Below are 17455 nucleotides of genomic sequence, written 5' to 3' on the forward strand. Positions count from 1 at the left end.
TCAGCGCGTTTCCCACACAGCTTTCTCCTAGGCGCAGCCCTCCCTCACCGCCACCACCCCCTGCCCCAATCATCTTTACGTATTTTCTCCCCTAAAGCCTCACCTATTGGCATCTTATATCTTTTTAAGACCTTATTTTATATTTTAAATGTATGGGGAAAATGATGGAGGATGATACAACATGAGTGAGTCCATAATGGTAACAATTGGACACTAAAAACAATAAAAACTTGTCTCAAGTATTTGTGTTGAAATCTCAATTAACTGGGCGACTGCTGCTGTTCCATTTTATTCTGTAAAATATGTGGTATCCCTTGTGTTGAGGTGGCATTTACTAAACACCCACAAGGTGCGAGGCTGCAAGAGAATGCAAGCGCTGCAAGGAGGGCTTATCTTCTACACCTGCTACAATGCCCAGGATGGAGAAGGTGTTTAGCAAGTTTCTGTTGAATATAAGAAGGAGCGAGAAGGGAAGGTGCATCTAAAAAGCACAGGGAACCTTCAAAATACTTGGGAGAGGGTTTCATCAGTTCGGGTGAAACCCTGAACATGCAAAGCACTGTGGGGGTGGCCAGACAGGCTTGTTGGAGTTGTATAATGCAATGAATAAAAACTTACGGCTGCCTTAAATGCAAATTTCAAGCCCTTAAATAAAATTTAACAAAGTCTACCATGTCATAAAGATTCTTTGCTTTTCTGCTTCTCCTGAATATCAGCGATTTTATTAATCCACAATAAAGTACGGTTGATCTCATTCACAGATAACATATCTGTAAACTGGCTTCACTGGCAAACTTTATTTGTAACCACTTTAAGCTCCTTGGACACACACAGAGCGATGTTGCCTGACACACATGTCCCCAGCTGGAGTGGAACAAGGTGACACTTACCCTGCCTTTTCATTTCGGCCTCATCCTGTAAACAAGCATCCTGTTCACGTGTTTACTTCATGCTACAGTAATTCTGCTGTATAAAAGTCCCCCAAGCTTTGTGCAGTGGCCAATGCGGTTTATCTGAGGCACAATCATTGCCAATTAAACCGGCCCCCAAGCAGAGTGCACAAGTGCTGTTCCTTAGCACAGGAGGGCTAAAACATGCCTTGTGGAAAATGCATGTGTCAGAATAGCTGGCTTTGGGCCTGGGCCATGAGATCAGTGTTAACCATCAGCAATATATATTAAATAAGGTGTCTTTAAGTGTAAACACATAAAACAAGGTTATGTATGATTTTTGTGACCAGCGGCTCATGGGAACCTAACCTTGTATTTCCGCTTGGCAAAATGTTTCAGTGTTTGCCTCAACTCTGTAGTATGTAACTCCTGTGAATAATGGGAATCAGCTGTCTTAACATTTTTGCAGTCATAAACATTGTAGAAAGATCACCAGCCAGGCATGGTGACTTACCCATAATCCCAGCACTCTGGGAGGCCGAGGTGGGAGGCTCACTTGAGCCCAGAAGCTCAAGACCAGCCTGGGCAACATAAGGAGACCTTGTCTCTACAAAAAATAAAAGATTAGGTGGGTGTGGTGATACATGCCTGTAGTCTTAGCTACTCAGGAGGCTGAGGAGGGAGGCTGCAGTGAGCTCTGATCGTACCACTGATTTCCAGCCTGGGTGACAGAGTGAGATCTGTCCCTAAACAACAACAAAATGCCTCTAACATGCCTCACATCAAACATCTCGTATGTGATTTTTGTGTGTTCTACATAGTCATTTTAATTTTCGTAGCCTTTTAAGGATGAGATGAGTTTCGTTTTGCCATTTTTGCAGTCACTGATGAATCACACATATTGAGTGACACCCATGTATGGCTTCCCGTCAGCCTGAATGCTATAACCAATGCAAAAGCTTCATACAGTCCTTGCTCTCAGGGGCTTTCTTTTATTAGGGAAGTAAAACAGACTAAAAATATGTGAGACATGACATAAGTAACACACCACATAACATATAATCTTAAGTCAGTGTTTCCTCAGCTTTTTCTAGCTAAAAGCTCATTTCAGTAACCCAAATGTGATCTGATGAAGGCATGGATTAGAATGATGGCAATGAAAATGAGTAATGTGTTTTGAAGAACAGAAAGGACATGATACAGACATTGAAGAAAAAGGTTAATCAGGCCAGGCACGGTGGCTCACGCCTATAATCTCAGCACTTCGGGAGGCCGAGGCAGGCGGATCACGAGGTCAGGGGTTCGAGACCATCCTGGCCAACATGGTGAAACCCTGTCTCTACAGTAAAAATACAGAAATTAGCTGGGCGTGGTGGTGTGCACCTGTAGTCCCAGCAACTCGGGAGGCTGAGGCAGGGGAATCGCTTGAAACTGGGAGACGGAGGTTGCAGTGAGCTGAGAGTACACCCCTGCACTCCGGCCTGGTGACAAAGCAAGACTCTGTCTAAAGAAAAAAAAAAAACATGTTTATCAGTGAGAATGCCAAGGTTTTATGCCTTCGTGTTTGAGGGAAAAATAACAATACGTTCATTGCAACTGAAGTCAAGAGGCAGCACCTGGGAAAAACAATTTTCATTCTTGATCCCTAATCCAAAAATCTGAAAACCAAAATGGTTTAAAATCCAAAACTTTTTGAGCACTGACATAGTGCCACAGATAGAAAATTCCACACTTGACCTTGTGATGGGTCACAGTCAAAACTTTATTTCATGCATGCAATTATTAAAAATACTGTATTAATGACCTTCAGGCTATGTGTGTACACTGTGTGTATGAAACATAAATGAAGTGCATGTTTGGAATAGGGTCCCATCCCCAAGGCATCTCATTATGTATATGCACATATTACAAAATCTGAAAATACCGAAAATCCAAAATGCTTCTGTCTCCAAGCATTTCAGACATGTTACATACAACCTTTAATGACTGAAGTAACATTAAAAATATCCAGGAAGGGACCTGGCAGGGTGGCTTGTGCTTGTAATCCCAGTACTTTGGGAGGCCAAGATAGGCAGAACTGCTTGAACCCAGGAGTTCAAGGCCAGACCGGACAACATGGTGAAACCCTGTCTCCACAAAAAAAAAAAAAAAAAATTCAGCCAAGTGTGGTGACACACGCCTGTAGTCCTGCTACTTGGGGGGCTGAGGAGGGGGGATTGCTTAAGCCCAGGAGGTTGAGGCTGCAGTGAGCCATGTTTGTACCACCACACTCCAGCCTGGGCAACAGAAAAAGACCCTGTCTCAAACAAACAACAAAAAAAGACTTATCCATCTTCTGTCTTCAAGAGACCAATCTCACAAGCAAAGACAGCACAGGCTGAAAGGGTTGCAGGAAGGTCTGCTATGCACAGAGAGACCAAAAAAGAACAGGAGTCACTATTCTTGTCTCAGATAAAACAGACTTTAAACCAATAAAAATTAAGAAGGACAAATAAGGGCATTACAGAATGATAAAGGGCATAATCCAACAAGAAGCTTAACTATTTTAAATATACACACCCAACATTGGAACACCCAGGTTCATAAAACAAGGTCTTCTTGGCCTATGAAAAGACTCAGACAACCACAAAATAACAGTGGGAGACTTCCACACCCCACTGACAGCATTAGACGGATCATCGAGGCAGAAAAACTAACTCGACCTAAACTCAACACCTGACCAACTGAACCTCATAGGCATCTCTACAGAACACTCCACCCAACAACCACAGAGTATCCATTCTTCTCATCTGCACACAGAACACACGCATCAACCACAGGCTCATAAAGCAAGTCTCCAAAAATAAAAAAAACCCAAAACTGAAACCATACCAAGCACATTCTTGGACTACAGTACAACATAAACAGAAACCAATACCACAATCTCTCAAAACTACACTAATACATGGAAATTAAACAACCTGCTCTGACCACAGTACAATATAAACAGAAGCCAATAACACAACCTCTCAGAACTACACTAATACATGGAAATTAAACAACCTGCTCCTGACTAACTCCTGGATACACATCGAAATTAAGGTAGAAATAAAAACACTTTGAAATTAATGAAAATAGGGACACAGCTTACCAAAATCTCTGGGATGCAGCTAAAGCAGTATTAAGAGGAAAGTTTAGAATGGGCGCGGTGGCTCATGCCTGTAATCCCAACACTTTGGGAGGCCAACGTGGGTGGATCGTGAGGTCAGGAGTTTGAGACCATCCTGGCCAACATGGTGAAACCCCAGCTCTACTAAAAATACAAAAATACACTGGGCGTGGTGCACACCTGTAATCCCAGCTACTCGGGAGCTGAGGCAGGAGAATCGCGTGAACCTGGGAGGCGGAGGTTGCAGTGAGCCAAGATTTCACCACTGCACTCTAGCCTGGGCGACAGAGTGAGACTCTGTCTCAGAAAAAAAAAAAAAAAAGAAAAAGAAAAGAGGAAAGTTTATAGTGCTAAATGCCTTCATCAAGAAGTTAGATCTCAAATTAACAATCTAACTTTGCATCTAAAGAATCTGGGAGGGAAAAAAGAAACCAATCCCAAAGCTAGCAGAAGAAAATAACTAACTAAAATTAGAGAAGCACTGAATGAAATTGAGACACAAAAATCCATACAAAAGCCGGGTGCAGTGGCTCCCACCTGTAATCCCAGCACTTTGGGAGGCCAACACCAGCAGATCACTTGAGGCCAGAAGTTCGAGACCAGCCTGACCAACATGGCGAAACCCCATCTCTACTAAAAATACAAAAATCGTCCTGGCATGGTGGTGTGTACCTGTAGTCCCAGCTACTTGGGAGGCTGAGGAGGGAGGATTGCTTGAGCCTGGGAGGCAGAAGTTGCAGTAAGACAAGATCGCACCATTGCACTCCAGCCTGGGGGACAGAGCGAGACCCTGTCTCAAAAACAAACGAACAAAAAAACCCATACAGAAGATCAGTGAAACCAAGAGTTCTTTGGAAAAAAACAAAACAAAAAAAAGATTAATACAATGCTAGCTTAGCTAGATTAACAAAGAAGAAAGATCCAAGTAAGCATAATCAGAAATGGCAAAGATGACATTACAACTCATCCCACAGAAATACAAAAGATCCTCAGAGAATACTATGAACAACTATGCACACAAAATTTAAAATCTAGAGGAAATGGATAAATTCTTGAAAACACATAATCTCCCAAGATTGAATCAGGAAGAGGCTGAAACCTTGAATAGACCAATATCAAGCTCTGAAATAGAATCCGTTACCAAAAATAAAAATTCAAAAAAAAAAAAAAAGCCCCGCAAAAGATGGATTCACAGCCAAATTCTACCAGACATACAAAAAAGAACTAGTACTAATCCTACTGAAACTATTCCAAAAAAAACCAACAGGAAGGGATCCTCCCCAACTCATTCTTTGAAGCCAGCATCAGCCTGATACCAAAATCTGGCAGAGATACAACAAAAAAAGGACTCTTCAGGCCAATATCCCTGATAAGCACAGATGCAAAAATTCTCAACAAAATACTAGTAAACTGAATCCAACAGCACATCAAAAAGTTAATTCACCAGGATCAAGTAGGCTTTATTCCTAGGATGCAAGGCTGGTTCAACATATGTAAATCAATAAATGTGATTTACCACATAAACTGAATTAAAAGCAAAAACCATATGATCATCTCAATAGACACAGAAAAAGCTTTTAGTAAAATCCAACATCCCCTCATAATTAAAAAAAAAAAAACCCTCAATAGACTAGGCATCGAAGGAACATACATCAAAATAATAAGAGCCCTCAATGACAAACCCACAGCCAACATCATACTGAACAAGCAAAAGCTGGAAAACATTCCCTTGAGAACTGGAAGAAGACAAGGATGCCTGCTCTCAGCACTCCTGTTCAACAGAGTATTAGAAGTCCTGGCCATAGCAATAAAAGGAATCTAACAGGAAAATAAATCAAACTATTTCTCTCTCTCTATTTTTATTTTTATTTTATTTTTTAGACAGAGTCTTGCTCTGTTGCCCAAGCTGCTGGAGTACAGTAGCATGATCTCAGCTCACTGCAACCTCTGCCTCTCAGGTTCAAGCGATTCTCCTGCCTCAGCCTCCCAAGTAAGTGGGACTACAGGCGCGTGCCACCATGCTCCACTAATTTTTTGTATTTTTAGTAGAGACAGGCACTGTCTTAGCCAGGATGGTCTTGATCTCCTGAACTCGTGATCTGCCTGCCTTGGCCTCCCAAAGTGCTGGGATTACAGGCATGAGCCAACCACGCCTGGCCAAACTATCTCTCTTTACTGACAGTATGATTCTATACCTAGAAAACCCTAATGACTTTGCCAAAAGGTTACTAGAACTGATGAACAATTATAATAAGATTTCAGGATACAAAATCAACATAAATTTATAAAAATCAGTAACATTTCTCTACACCAGTAACATCCAGGCTGACAGGCAAATCAAGAACACAATCCCATTTACTACAGCCACAAAGAACATGAAATACTTAGGAATACAGCTAACCAAGGAGGTGAAAGATCTCTAGAAGGGGAACTATGCAACACTGCTGAAGGAAATCGGACATGACAAAAATAAATGAAAAACAGTCCATGCTCATGGGTTGAAAGATGTTAAAATGGCCATGCTGCCCAAAGGAATTTACAGACCCAACACTATTTCTATCAAACTACCAACATTTCTTTTAATTTCTTCATGGAATTAGGGGGAAAAAAAAAAACCATTCTAAAATTCATATGGAACCAAAAAAGAGCGAGTATTAATAGCCAAAGCAATTCTAAGTAAAAAGAACAAAGCTGGAGGCATCACACTGGCACAGTAGCCAAAATAGCATGGTACTGGTACAAAAACAGAGTAGAATAGAATGGAAAAGAACAGAAAACTCAGAAATAAAGCTTCGTACGTACTACCATCTCATCTTCGACAAGGCCGTCACCAACAAGCAGTGGGAAAAGAATTCCCTATGAAGTAAATGGTGCTGGGATAACTGGCTGGCCATATGCAGAAGATTGAAACCAGACCCATACCTTTCACCATGTACAAAAATTAACTCAAGATGGATTAGGTATTTAAATGTACGACCTCAAACTCTAAAAATCCTAGAAGAGGCCAGGCGCAGTGGCTCACACTTGTAATCCCAGCACTTTGGAAGGCTGAGGTGAGTGGGTCACTTGAGGTCAGGAATTCAAGACTAGCCTGGCCAACATGGTGAAACTCTAGTGAAAATATAAAAATTAGCTGGGCGCAGTGGTGCCCTACTCAACAGGCTGAGGCAGGAGAATCACTTGAACCAGGGTGGTGGAGGTTGCAGTGAGCCACTACACTCTAGCCTAGGTGACAGAGCCAGACTCTGTCTCAAGGGAAAAAAAAAATCCTAGAGAAAAACCTAGCAAATACCCCTCTAAACATTGACTTTGGCAATGAATTTTTGGTTAAGTCCTCAAAAGCAACCGCAACAAAACAAAAATTGACATGTGTGACCTCACTATACTAAAGAGCTTCTGCACAGAATAAGAAACTGTCAACAGAGTAAAGTTACAGAATGGGAGAAAATATTCACAAACTATGCCTCTGACAAAGGACCAATATCCAGAATCTACAAGGAACTTAAATCAACAAGCAAAAAATAATCCCATTAAAAAATAGGCAAAATCAGCCGGGCGTGGTGCCTCAAGCCTGTAATCCCAGTACTTTGGGAGGCCAAGGCAGGCAGATCACGAGGTCAGGAGATCGAGACCATCCTGGCCAACATGGTGAAACCCCATCTCTACTAAAAATATAAAAAATAGCTGGGAGTTGTGGTGCACGCCTGTAGTCCCAGCTACTCAGGAGGCTGAGGCAGGAGAATTGCATAAACCCGGGAGGCGGAGGTTGTGGTGAGCCGAGATCACACCATTGCACTCCAGACTGGGCGACAGAGCAAAACTCCATCTCAAAAAAAGGGTAAAATGTCAGGAGTTTGAGACCAGCCTGGCCAACATGGTGAAACCCCATGTCTACTAAAAATACAAAAATTAGCTGGGCGTGGTGGTACAGACCAGACCTGTAGTCCCAGCTGCTTGGGAGGCTGAGGCAGGTGAATCACTTGAACCTGGGAGGCGGAGGTTGCAGGGAGCCAAGATCGCACCACTCCAGTGCAGAGCACTGGGCCACAGAGCAAGACTCCATCTTAAAAAAAAAAAGGGCAAAGGAGATGAATGGACACTTCTCAAAAGACATGTAAGTGGACAAGAAACATGAAAAAATGTTCACTATCACTATCAGAGAAATGCAAATCAAAACCACAATGAGATACTATCTCACACCAGTCAGAATGGCTATTATAAAAAGTCAAAAACCAACAGATGCTGAAGAGGCTGTGGAGAAAAGGGAATACTTATACACTGTTGATGGGAATGTAAATTAGTTCAGCCACTGAGGAAAGCAGTTTGGAGATTCCTCAAAGAACTTAAGACAGAGCTACCATTTGACCCAGCAATCCCATTACTGGGTATATACCCAACGGAAAATAAAGCCTTATTCCAAAAATACACATGCAATTGTATGTTCATCTCCATGCTATTTACAATAGCAAAGACATGGAATTGACCGAGGTGCCCTTCAGTGGTGGACTGGATAAAGAAAATGTGGTATGTATGCACCAAGGAATATGACACAGCCATAAAAAGAATGAAATCATGTCCTCTGCAGCAACAGGGATGGAGCTGGAGGCCATAATCCTAAGCAAATTAACACAGAAACAGAAAATATTCTCATTTCTAAGTAGAAGCTAAACACTGAGCATGCATGGACATGAACATGGGAACAGACACTGTGGACTACTAGATGGGGAAGGGAAGGAATGGGACATGGACCGAAAAACTAGCCATTGGGTAACACGCTCATTGCCTGGGTACAATATACCCATGTAACAAACCTGCATACGTACCCTCCATATCTAAAAGTTGAAAAATTCTAAACAAGTGTTCAATCTAATTATTAGTCAAAATAATACAATTAAAATCACAATGAGCTATATTAAATATCCACTTGAATAGTTAAACCTTTAAAAAAATGACTGAAAGGCCAGTTGCTATGGCCCACACATGCAATCCCTTGGGGACGGCAAGGACTTTGGTAGACCTCGGCAGGAGGACTGCTTGAGCCCAGGCACTCGAGACCAGCCTGGGCAACACGGCGAAATCCCATCTCCAAAAAAAAATACAATAATTAGCTGGACATGGTGGCGCATGCCTGTTGTCCCAGCTACTTGGGAGGCTGAGGTGGGAGGATCGCTTGAGCCAGGGAGGTCAAGGCTGCAGTGAGCCATGATCAGGCCACTGCACTCCAGCCTGGGTGACAGAGCAAGACCCAGACTCAAAAAAAAAAAAAGAAAAAAAAAAAAGACTGACAATAATAAATATTAACGAGTCTCTAGAGCAACACAAACTTACACTTTGGGAAGAAGGAGCTGTTACACTCACTGTGGAGGACTCTGGCACTGTTAAACACAAGCACAGCTCTGAGCTAGCAACTCCACTCCTAACTGCATGCCCAACTAAAACGTACAGACAGAGCAACCAAGGCGCATTTACAAAGATCCTCACATCAGCATTATTTGTAATAGTCAAAACCTAGAAACCACCCACAGTATCCATCAACCACATAATAGATACATGAATCATGGTATAGTCAAGTACTAGAATACTACATAAACATCAACGTGAACCAATTATAGCTACATGCAACAATATCAAAGAATCTCACAAACATGAAGATGTTGAGCTAAAAAGTCACACACAAGAGCATAATCCCATTTATATGAAGCTCAAAAACAGGCAAAACTACACTCAAGTGTTAAAAGTGAAGACAGCAGTTAATGGTACAGTTAGATTTTTCTAGTTTATACAGGTAACTATGTGGGAAACAGATATATTTGCTTACTGCTGCATATTTTCTGCATGAAATAGATTCTCAGAATGCAATCAAGAACAAAGCACCCTCCAGACTTTGCAGACTAGTATAATTCCAAAATGTATGAGATAAAATGTGATGTGTGGTTTTTTGGTGAAGACTATCATTGTAATATATATCCTGTAAGAATTTAGCACCACAGTTTTTATCATTTTTTGGTGACTCTTCAAATACTTTTTTTTTTGAGACGGATTCTGGCTCTGTTACCCAGGCTGGAGTGCAGTGGCGTGATCTCGGCTCACTACAACCTCTGCCTCCTGGGTTAAAGTGATTCTGCTGCCTCAGCCTCCCGAGTAGCTGGGACTACAGGCACACCACCACCATGCGTGGCTAATTTCTGTATTTTTAGTAGAGACGGGGTTTTACCATATTGGTCAGGCTGGTCTTGAACTGCTGACCTTGTGATCCGCCCGCCTCGGCCTCCCAAAGTGCTGGGATTACAGGTGTGAGCCACTGTCCCTGGCCTCAAATTCTTTTACTATCTTATAATTGTGGATTAGAGTCATGTGAAAAAACCCTGTCTCATTATAGTAAAATAATGATGTTACCTCTTAAGTTTTATTTTGTAAACCAGTTAAACCTCAAAAATGTCATCTAGGGCAAATAGTGCAACTTACCTGGATTTACCAAATAAATTTGGAAATGGAAACATAGAATCTTAAGAGTCTATCATGGTGGCTCCAGAAATATCTCTAAATGAATTAATCCATCACCAGAATTGAAAAATCAAATAAAATTTTCTGCCATAACATAATCCTATCTGCTCTACCATTCTTTCTCTTTGCTATTGAGAGCTCAGATAAGCTACTGCAGGAGCTACTCGGGAATTTATTCCAATGGCGCTAGTTTTATTAAACCATCATAAAAAGTTCCTAAACTGATGTTTTGCAGCAAGCTTTGTGTTTATTACTCATACAGAACACATAAGAAATGTTGATGTACATGACGACCTTCAAAAAATATTTATTGGCCAGGTGCGGTGGCTCACGCCTGTAATCCCAACACTTTGGGAGGCTGAGGCGGGTAGATCACTTGAGGTCAGGAGTTCGAGACCAGCCTGGCCAGCATGGCAAAACCCATCTCTACTAAAAACACAAATACAAAATTAGCCAGGCATGGTGGCGCAGACCTGTAATCCCAGCTATGCAGGAGGCTGAGGCAGGAGAATTGCTTGAACCTGGGAAGCGGAGGTTGCAGTGAGCCAAGATCGTGCCACTGCACTCCAGCCTGGGTGATAGAGTGAGACTCCATCTCAAAAATACAAACAACAACAACAAAAAGCCCATTTCTTTAAGCTGTAAGTGTCCACTGTATTGTAGTACTGTAACAATTTTACAGAAGCAATCAGATGATGTAGTTTAAATAAATTCTGATTAAGAATATAATTTTAAGCAAACTCTTTTCCATGTAAATATTATACTTTCAAAGACAGAAATAACTGACACCATCCTTCCAACTTTATTCCTACTAATTCTTGGTCTTGTAAGGCACGTAAAAGTTATTATGATTTTGAAAATAGGAACAAGACAGTGCATTTTAGAGATAAACATAGGATCAAAACTCAGTTATCTTTAATTCTTTTATTTCCTTCTTCATTATGCCAGGCTAGTTCTAAATGCCTAAAATACATTAAAATGGAACAGAAAATTTTAAAAGGATGTTAATTTTAAGTTTCTTACTAATCTTTACTCATAGAAATAAAGAAGCCATAACTGTTAAGCACATTTTCTAAGATTGTATATAATCATTTATGGGTTAAGACTTTTTTGGCATTAACGATAGTAAACTTTTTATGAATTTATTTATTAAAGTATAATCAACTCACATCTTTGGATTTATATTGGTCTTAACATGTTTCACAGTACGCAGTAGTTGAAGAATCTGAAGATGAGAGGCACAGTCATCACATACCCGTGACCGTCACCTTCTTAAAGCTGTCTAGATACCTATTTTGGACACTCGGGTTAGCAGGGAGAAAACAACTGCATTACACTACATTTTTAAGCAAACCAAAGAACTTTATTTGGAGTAATAGCTAAGAAAACAGCTTTTTATGGAAACTGAAAAAGAGAGTAGGGGACGTATAAGAGCTACCCCTTAAGAAGTAACTTTAATAGTTAAAAAACTTTCGTAGAATCTTACCTTAAAAAGGAGGCAACATTAGTTTTAACTTTTGGCAGAGATAAAAATAACTGAACAAGAATCTGGCCTAATAACCAGACCTCAGATTAGTATACTTTCTAGTTACAGATGTAAACCTTCGAAGTACATATATTCAGTACAGGTCAAAAAAATATAAAACAGTGCTCGACCATCCTTTACTTTTTCATATCCTTGAAAACAAAAAGAGTAATATACTTAAGTAATTCCTTAAGAATGTCCCTTAAACTATAACAACTTCAGAGCACTTTGACTTAGAGAATATACCACATTTTCCAACTCCTATTTGTCTAGTTATAGTCATTATATATAAGTAACCATGACAACAGAATTGTAAGTTCTGCTTAAAAGACTGTTGCCCTTTCCAACTTTTACTTTAAGTTGGATCCCTGTTATCAGTAATACTTAGATGAACTTCCCCTTTCAAAGTAGTAAAAACTAAAGCATTAAATGAGTACCTAAAATCAAAGTACAGTTTTTATTTATAAAACTATTGTGCTATATCCTGACATGTGGCAGCAAAGATAATATAAAATGTATTCAGAGACTAATGCCATTATGAACAGAAAAGACTATAAATATATATAATCTTTATATATATATAAATCTTTTTTTAAAGATTTTTAAAATAAAATTTATAAAAAAGATTTATATATAAAAAAGATTATATATATAAAACATAAATATTTTTCTGGAACAACTTAAAAATCAATTTTTAAAAAACTGATTAATTCACTATTGGACAGATGTTCAAATGCTAAATTTAAAATTCAGCATTATCTTCTCTCTCTTGAAATACAGGTTATATAAACATTCAAAGTACAGTAAGTTAAAAAACAAAAGAAAATAAAGCCTTGGTTTAGTATAGCTAAAGCTTACATATACAGCAGGTGTAATAACATGTTCATCAGAACAGAGCATCAAATAACACTGAATGAACATTATGGCCCCCAAAAGAAGCAGAACCTCAAAGCCAGGCTGTGGTCACATGAATTATTTAACCTCGCTGCGCCCATGCTCGCAGGCCCTATCCTCAACAAAATCTATTAACACAAACTAAAACCAAGACCTTTGAATTGATGTTTTGGAAAATGTAGTAAACACGTTACCGTTAAAGGTGCTAAGGAAAAAGCATTCAGCATATGTGCTACAGAGCCTGACCACTGGAAAACAGAAATCTTACTGTGGCTACACATCAAAAATTCATACTGGAAAAAGACATTTGTCATCTAACATGGAACCTTTCCAATACATTTTAAGGGCATATTGAAAAGGCTAGTAGTGAAAAACGATGGTAACAATGAGATATCATACTCTGCTATACAAAAGCCTAAGTTTGACAGAAAAAACATTCTAATTTGGAAAGTCCACAATATTAAACCCTATCTGCCATTACCAATTCCGTCAAGCTTACTAGGTCTTTAAATGTGGGGCTGGTAAAAATAATACTTCCAAGGTTCAATCAAACAAATCAGAGTAAACCAAAACAAGAAAAGTAGCCAACATTTAAAGCAGCAGCCTCAGCAAACGTGTGATTTATTTCCCTTTTTGTTCAAATTTTAGTTTTTTCAGGCCTTATAAATACTTACTGGAATTTCTAAAGCATTTCTTTCTTATGGTAGGTGTTCTCTAATAACACAGTAAATACTGAATACAACTCTGTCCAACACACCTCAGGATCTGCTTCTTGGCTCTTCATGCTGATAGTGCCATTTCACTGATTCAACAAATACTATAGGTTTTGCTTATGATGCAACTGATGTGGTCCTTCAACTATTCACAATTTAGAAGACTGTAGCTCTAAAACCTATCTCATTTCTAAGAATCATAAATAGGACTTTGCCTGAATGCATAAAAACACAAAAGGGAAGCTTCTAAGTTGAACTTTCTAATAGTCATATTTGAAATAGTTTGGAATGGTTGATCAAACTTTTAAGATCTAACACTCAGTGCACTTATACAATAACTAGATACCTCTGGTGAATTACAAGAATTGCTCCAACAGAAGCGTCTCTCAATCTGCTCATCAAATCTAGATCAGCTCTACCAATGAAAACACATTTCAAGATTTGTTTCATAATCAATGTTAAATCTCATACAATCGAGCTACGTCATGCCATGTAAGTTCTAAAGCAGATGAAAAACAAAGCCAGCCAAATTCAGGAGCTAAGCTCATAGTATAACGCTTATAAAGAAATAAAAATAACACAAATTGAAAACTATATAGTGAACATCTTGGGTACATCATGCAATGATACTATCATTACTATTTTGACAGCATGACAATGGAATCAATTTCTATAATGAGAAGATACACATGCATACCACTATTTCTCTATGAAGAACACATACATCTTACATGAATACATCCTCAGGAAACACTTTTTACATTAAATCATCTTTTTGACAATAATTTTGCACTGACTAACAATAAATTACAACACACTGTTGTACACCTTAAATCACTAAACGGTATTATAGATGTTTACACAGAGAATTATCGTAATATGCACGAGCACTTCAATAAAAGTTGTGTGAACAATGTTTAAAGTAAAAAAAAGTGTTTTACAACCAAGCTGCACGGACAGGAGGGGGTTTTGGTCTTCTTCGAGGGTGGCCACTGGAGGGGTCAACAGCTGATCGCTCACTCCTGCAACTGAGACCACTCGTCGCACTGGATGTCCTGGAAGCTCCTCCTGAAAATACGCAAAGAAGAAATATCTGAGAAACTTCTCCTCGCTTTAAGTCCAGACTAGTTTTTCTTCCACATTCTGTGCGTGTCTAATAGTCTAACGCAATGATTCTCGACTAGGAATGCACTTCAGAATTCCCTGTGGAACTCAAAAAATATAGTAACAAACACATCCAGATGCCACACCAGGGGATTTTGGTTCACTGGATTGGCATGGAAAACAAACATTTTTAAAAGCTTCTCAAATAATTCATGTGAAAAAAATCCCTTCGTATAACCATTTATATATCTAATCAACAAATAACTTCCTACATTTAGGGACAGTGCTAAGGATGAGTTACTAAAACAAGACGCTGTCGTAGTCACTGTGCCGCGGAAGCAAGGCTTGGGGAAGGAATAAACGGAACTACTAGTCATGAGAGCTGGAGACTCACACGGGCAGGCGCTGGCAAGTTGTGGCATCGAGTGGTTTGCTATTACCTTCTATTTATTAGATAGTTTAGAATGCATACATCAAGTACCGTATAGACTTCTGTAAAGGACACTGGCCTTTGTAGATGTTGCACGCTCCGGCACTAAATAGTCACTCCATTCCTGTACTCTCTGGGGCACACAACTGGCTGGGTCTGTCACCGATCACACAACAAGCCTTACTGCTTACTGTAAAGTGGTAAGGCTTGCTGTGTGATCAGTTTGCTAATTTTTGTTTCAGTTATCCAGTAAGTAAAAAAAAGCACATATAAGGGCTGGAATCTATTAGCAATAATTCTTAACTACCTAGGGAGAACGTTTCAGCAGCTTTTAAACAGCACATCTATGCATTTCTTCCCTCAATCAACTCTGAAATTAAAAGTACTTCCTCAATTACCTAAGAACCTACTGATATTTTCGATTGTTTTATCTCCTGGTTTCCTTCCTGTCATTACAGGCTGTAAATGAAACCTGAAATTAAGTGAACTAATACAAATAAAACAAAACATGACAGTGAGAAATAACAGAATGCACTCCAGGGCTCGCATTTAAAACTCTATCAGAATAACATAAGTTACATTTTTTAAAAAAATGGATATAAGATACAAACAAATATAAAATAATTTTGATTTATTTTGTCCTGCTTACTTAATGGGCTGTACTGGCCGAGAGTGGATCTGGCTCGTCTCGACAGTGGCGATGAGCTGAGGTAACCCATATTGCGATGATAGTCCATCAGTTGTTCTGAGCGCTTCATACCTACTGTTGGTTTCACAGCCTCAAGCCTTTTCAATAAAGCCTTCAATCAAGACAGTCAATTTGAAAGCCAAGGTTAAACAGCATCATTTTTAACAAGGCAATACATTCTAGAGCGTGACATTCACATTCTTTTTTTTAAGAGACAAGATCTTACTCTGTCACCCAGGTTGGCGTGGAACTCCTGGGCTTAAGGGATCCTCCCATCTCAGTCTCTCAAGTAGCTGGGATTACAGGCGAGACCCACCACATCCGGCCAAAAGATTTTAAATCATTCCTGACATACCATGTGAAAAACGTATTTCAGATAATTTAATTTCATAAAAATCCAAGGGTTTTTGCCTATCCCACAGCTAACCAAACCACTACGGTATAACAGTTCATCCAGGGTGTCCAACGGAGAGAATACCGCCACGGGTTTAGTTTCTGTTTCTGGTTGGGCCAGCGAAGCCCCTTCCTCATCTCTCTTTTCTGCGTATCGCTAGAGATAGAAACTAAAAACCATGGCTTCAGGTTGCTAAAAGCCTAAAACAGAACAACAAACAACAAAATCAGGTGGGTTAGACAAGCTTGCTAGAGGACTGATTCTTCTGTGCCAGGTTAGTCTTAGGAAAGGTGCTGTAAGTTGAAATAAAATACATTAAACTTGATTTTCTCATAGACATGATGTAACGGGAGTTGTAATGCTAAGAACCTAGTGTTAAACCCTAGGAATGACCACACACATATGGAAGCTACCACAATTCTCCACATGTACGTGTAGAGCAGCGCCTTTCACCCTGTTTCCTTTGCAGTAGTGCCTCAAGGGCTGGTAGGCCACTAGGGAAAGGCCAGCAGGGAGGGCCCTCGGGTCTTCCCCTGCTAATTTCTACTAGCCCAGCTATGCTTTCTGCATTGTCTGTTTTATATACTAAAGATTCTGCGTAACATTTAATTTGGAGAAAAAAGCTTTTACTGTTAAGAAGTTTGAAAACCAATTAGTAAAGAATATAAAGTTTTGGCCGGGCGCGGTGGCTCAAGCCTGTAATCCCAGCACTTTGGGAGGCCAAGACGGGCGGATCACGAGGTCAAGAGATCGAGACCATCCTGGCTAACACAGTGAAACCCCGTCTCTACTAAAAATACAAAAAAAACTAGCCGGGCGAGGTGGCGGGCGCCTGTAGTCCCAGCTACTCGGGAGGCTGAGGCAGGAGAAGGGCGTGAACCCGGGAGGCAGAGCTTGCAGTGAGCTGAGATCCGGCCACTGCACTCCAGCCTGGGCGACAGAGCAAGACTCCGTCTCAAAAAAAAAAAAAAAAAAGAATATAAAGTTTTAAAAAAGATATGTAGGCTGGGCACAGTAGCTCACGCCTGTAGTCCCAGCACTTTGGGAGGCCAAGGCGGGTGGATGACCTGCTTGAGCTCAGGAGTTCCAGACCAGTCTGGACAACATGGCGAGACCCTGTCTCCATTTTAATAATATCTTAATTAAAAAAAAAAAGGATATATAA

The 17455-nt window shown here is 40.0% G+C and overlaps 1 protein-coding gene across 4 annotated transcripts in view; it reads right to left on the reverse strand.

Annotated features, from left to right (window-relative positions):
• Window positions 1–11451: 11451 nt before the first annotated feature.
• The window catches only part of CFAP97 (cilia and flagella associated protein 97), a 56147-nt gene continuing 50143 nt past the window's right edge, over window positions 11452–17455 (reverse strand). For all 4 annotated transcript variants that reach the window (XM_033215836.1, XM_033215838.1, XM_033215839.1 and 1 more), the window contains exons 4-5: window positions 15858–16008; window positions 11452–14742 (exon numbers count right to left, since the gene is read on the reverse strand). In XM_033215836.1, the coding sequence (XP_033071727.1) occupies window positions 14612–14742; window positions 15858–16008 (282 nt within the window). In that variant the 3' untranslated portion in view covers window positions 11452–14611. The remainder of the gene's footprint in view (window positions 14743–15857; window positions 16009–17455) is intronic.

The sequence above is a fragment of the Trachypithecus francoisi genome, unplaced genomic scaffold (assembly GCF_009764315.1).
Source record: "Trachypithecus francoisi isolate TF-2019V2 unplaced genomic scaffold, Tfra_2.0 Lachesis_group1, whole genome shotgun sequence".
Classification (NCBI taxonomy): Eukaryota; Metazoa; Chordata; class Mammalia; order Primates; family Cercopithecidae; genus Trachypithecus; species Trachypithecus francoisi.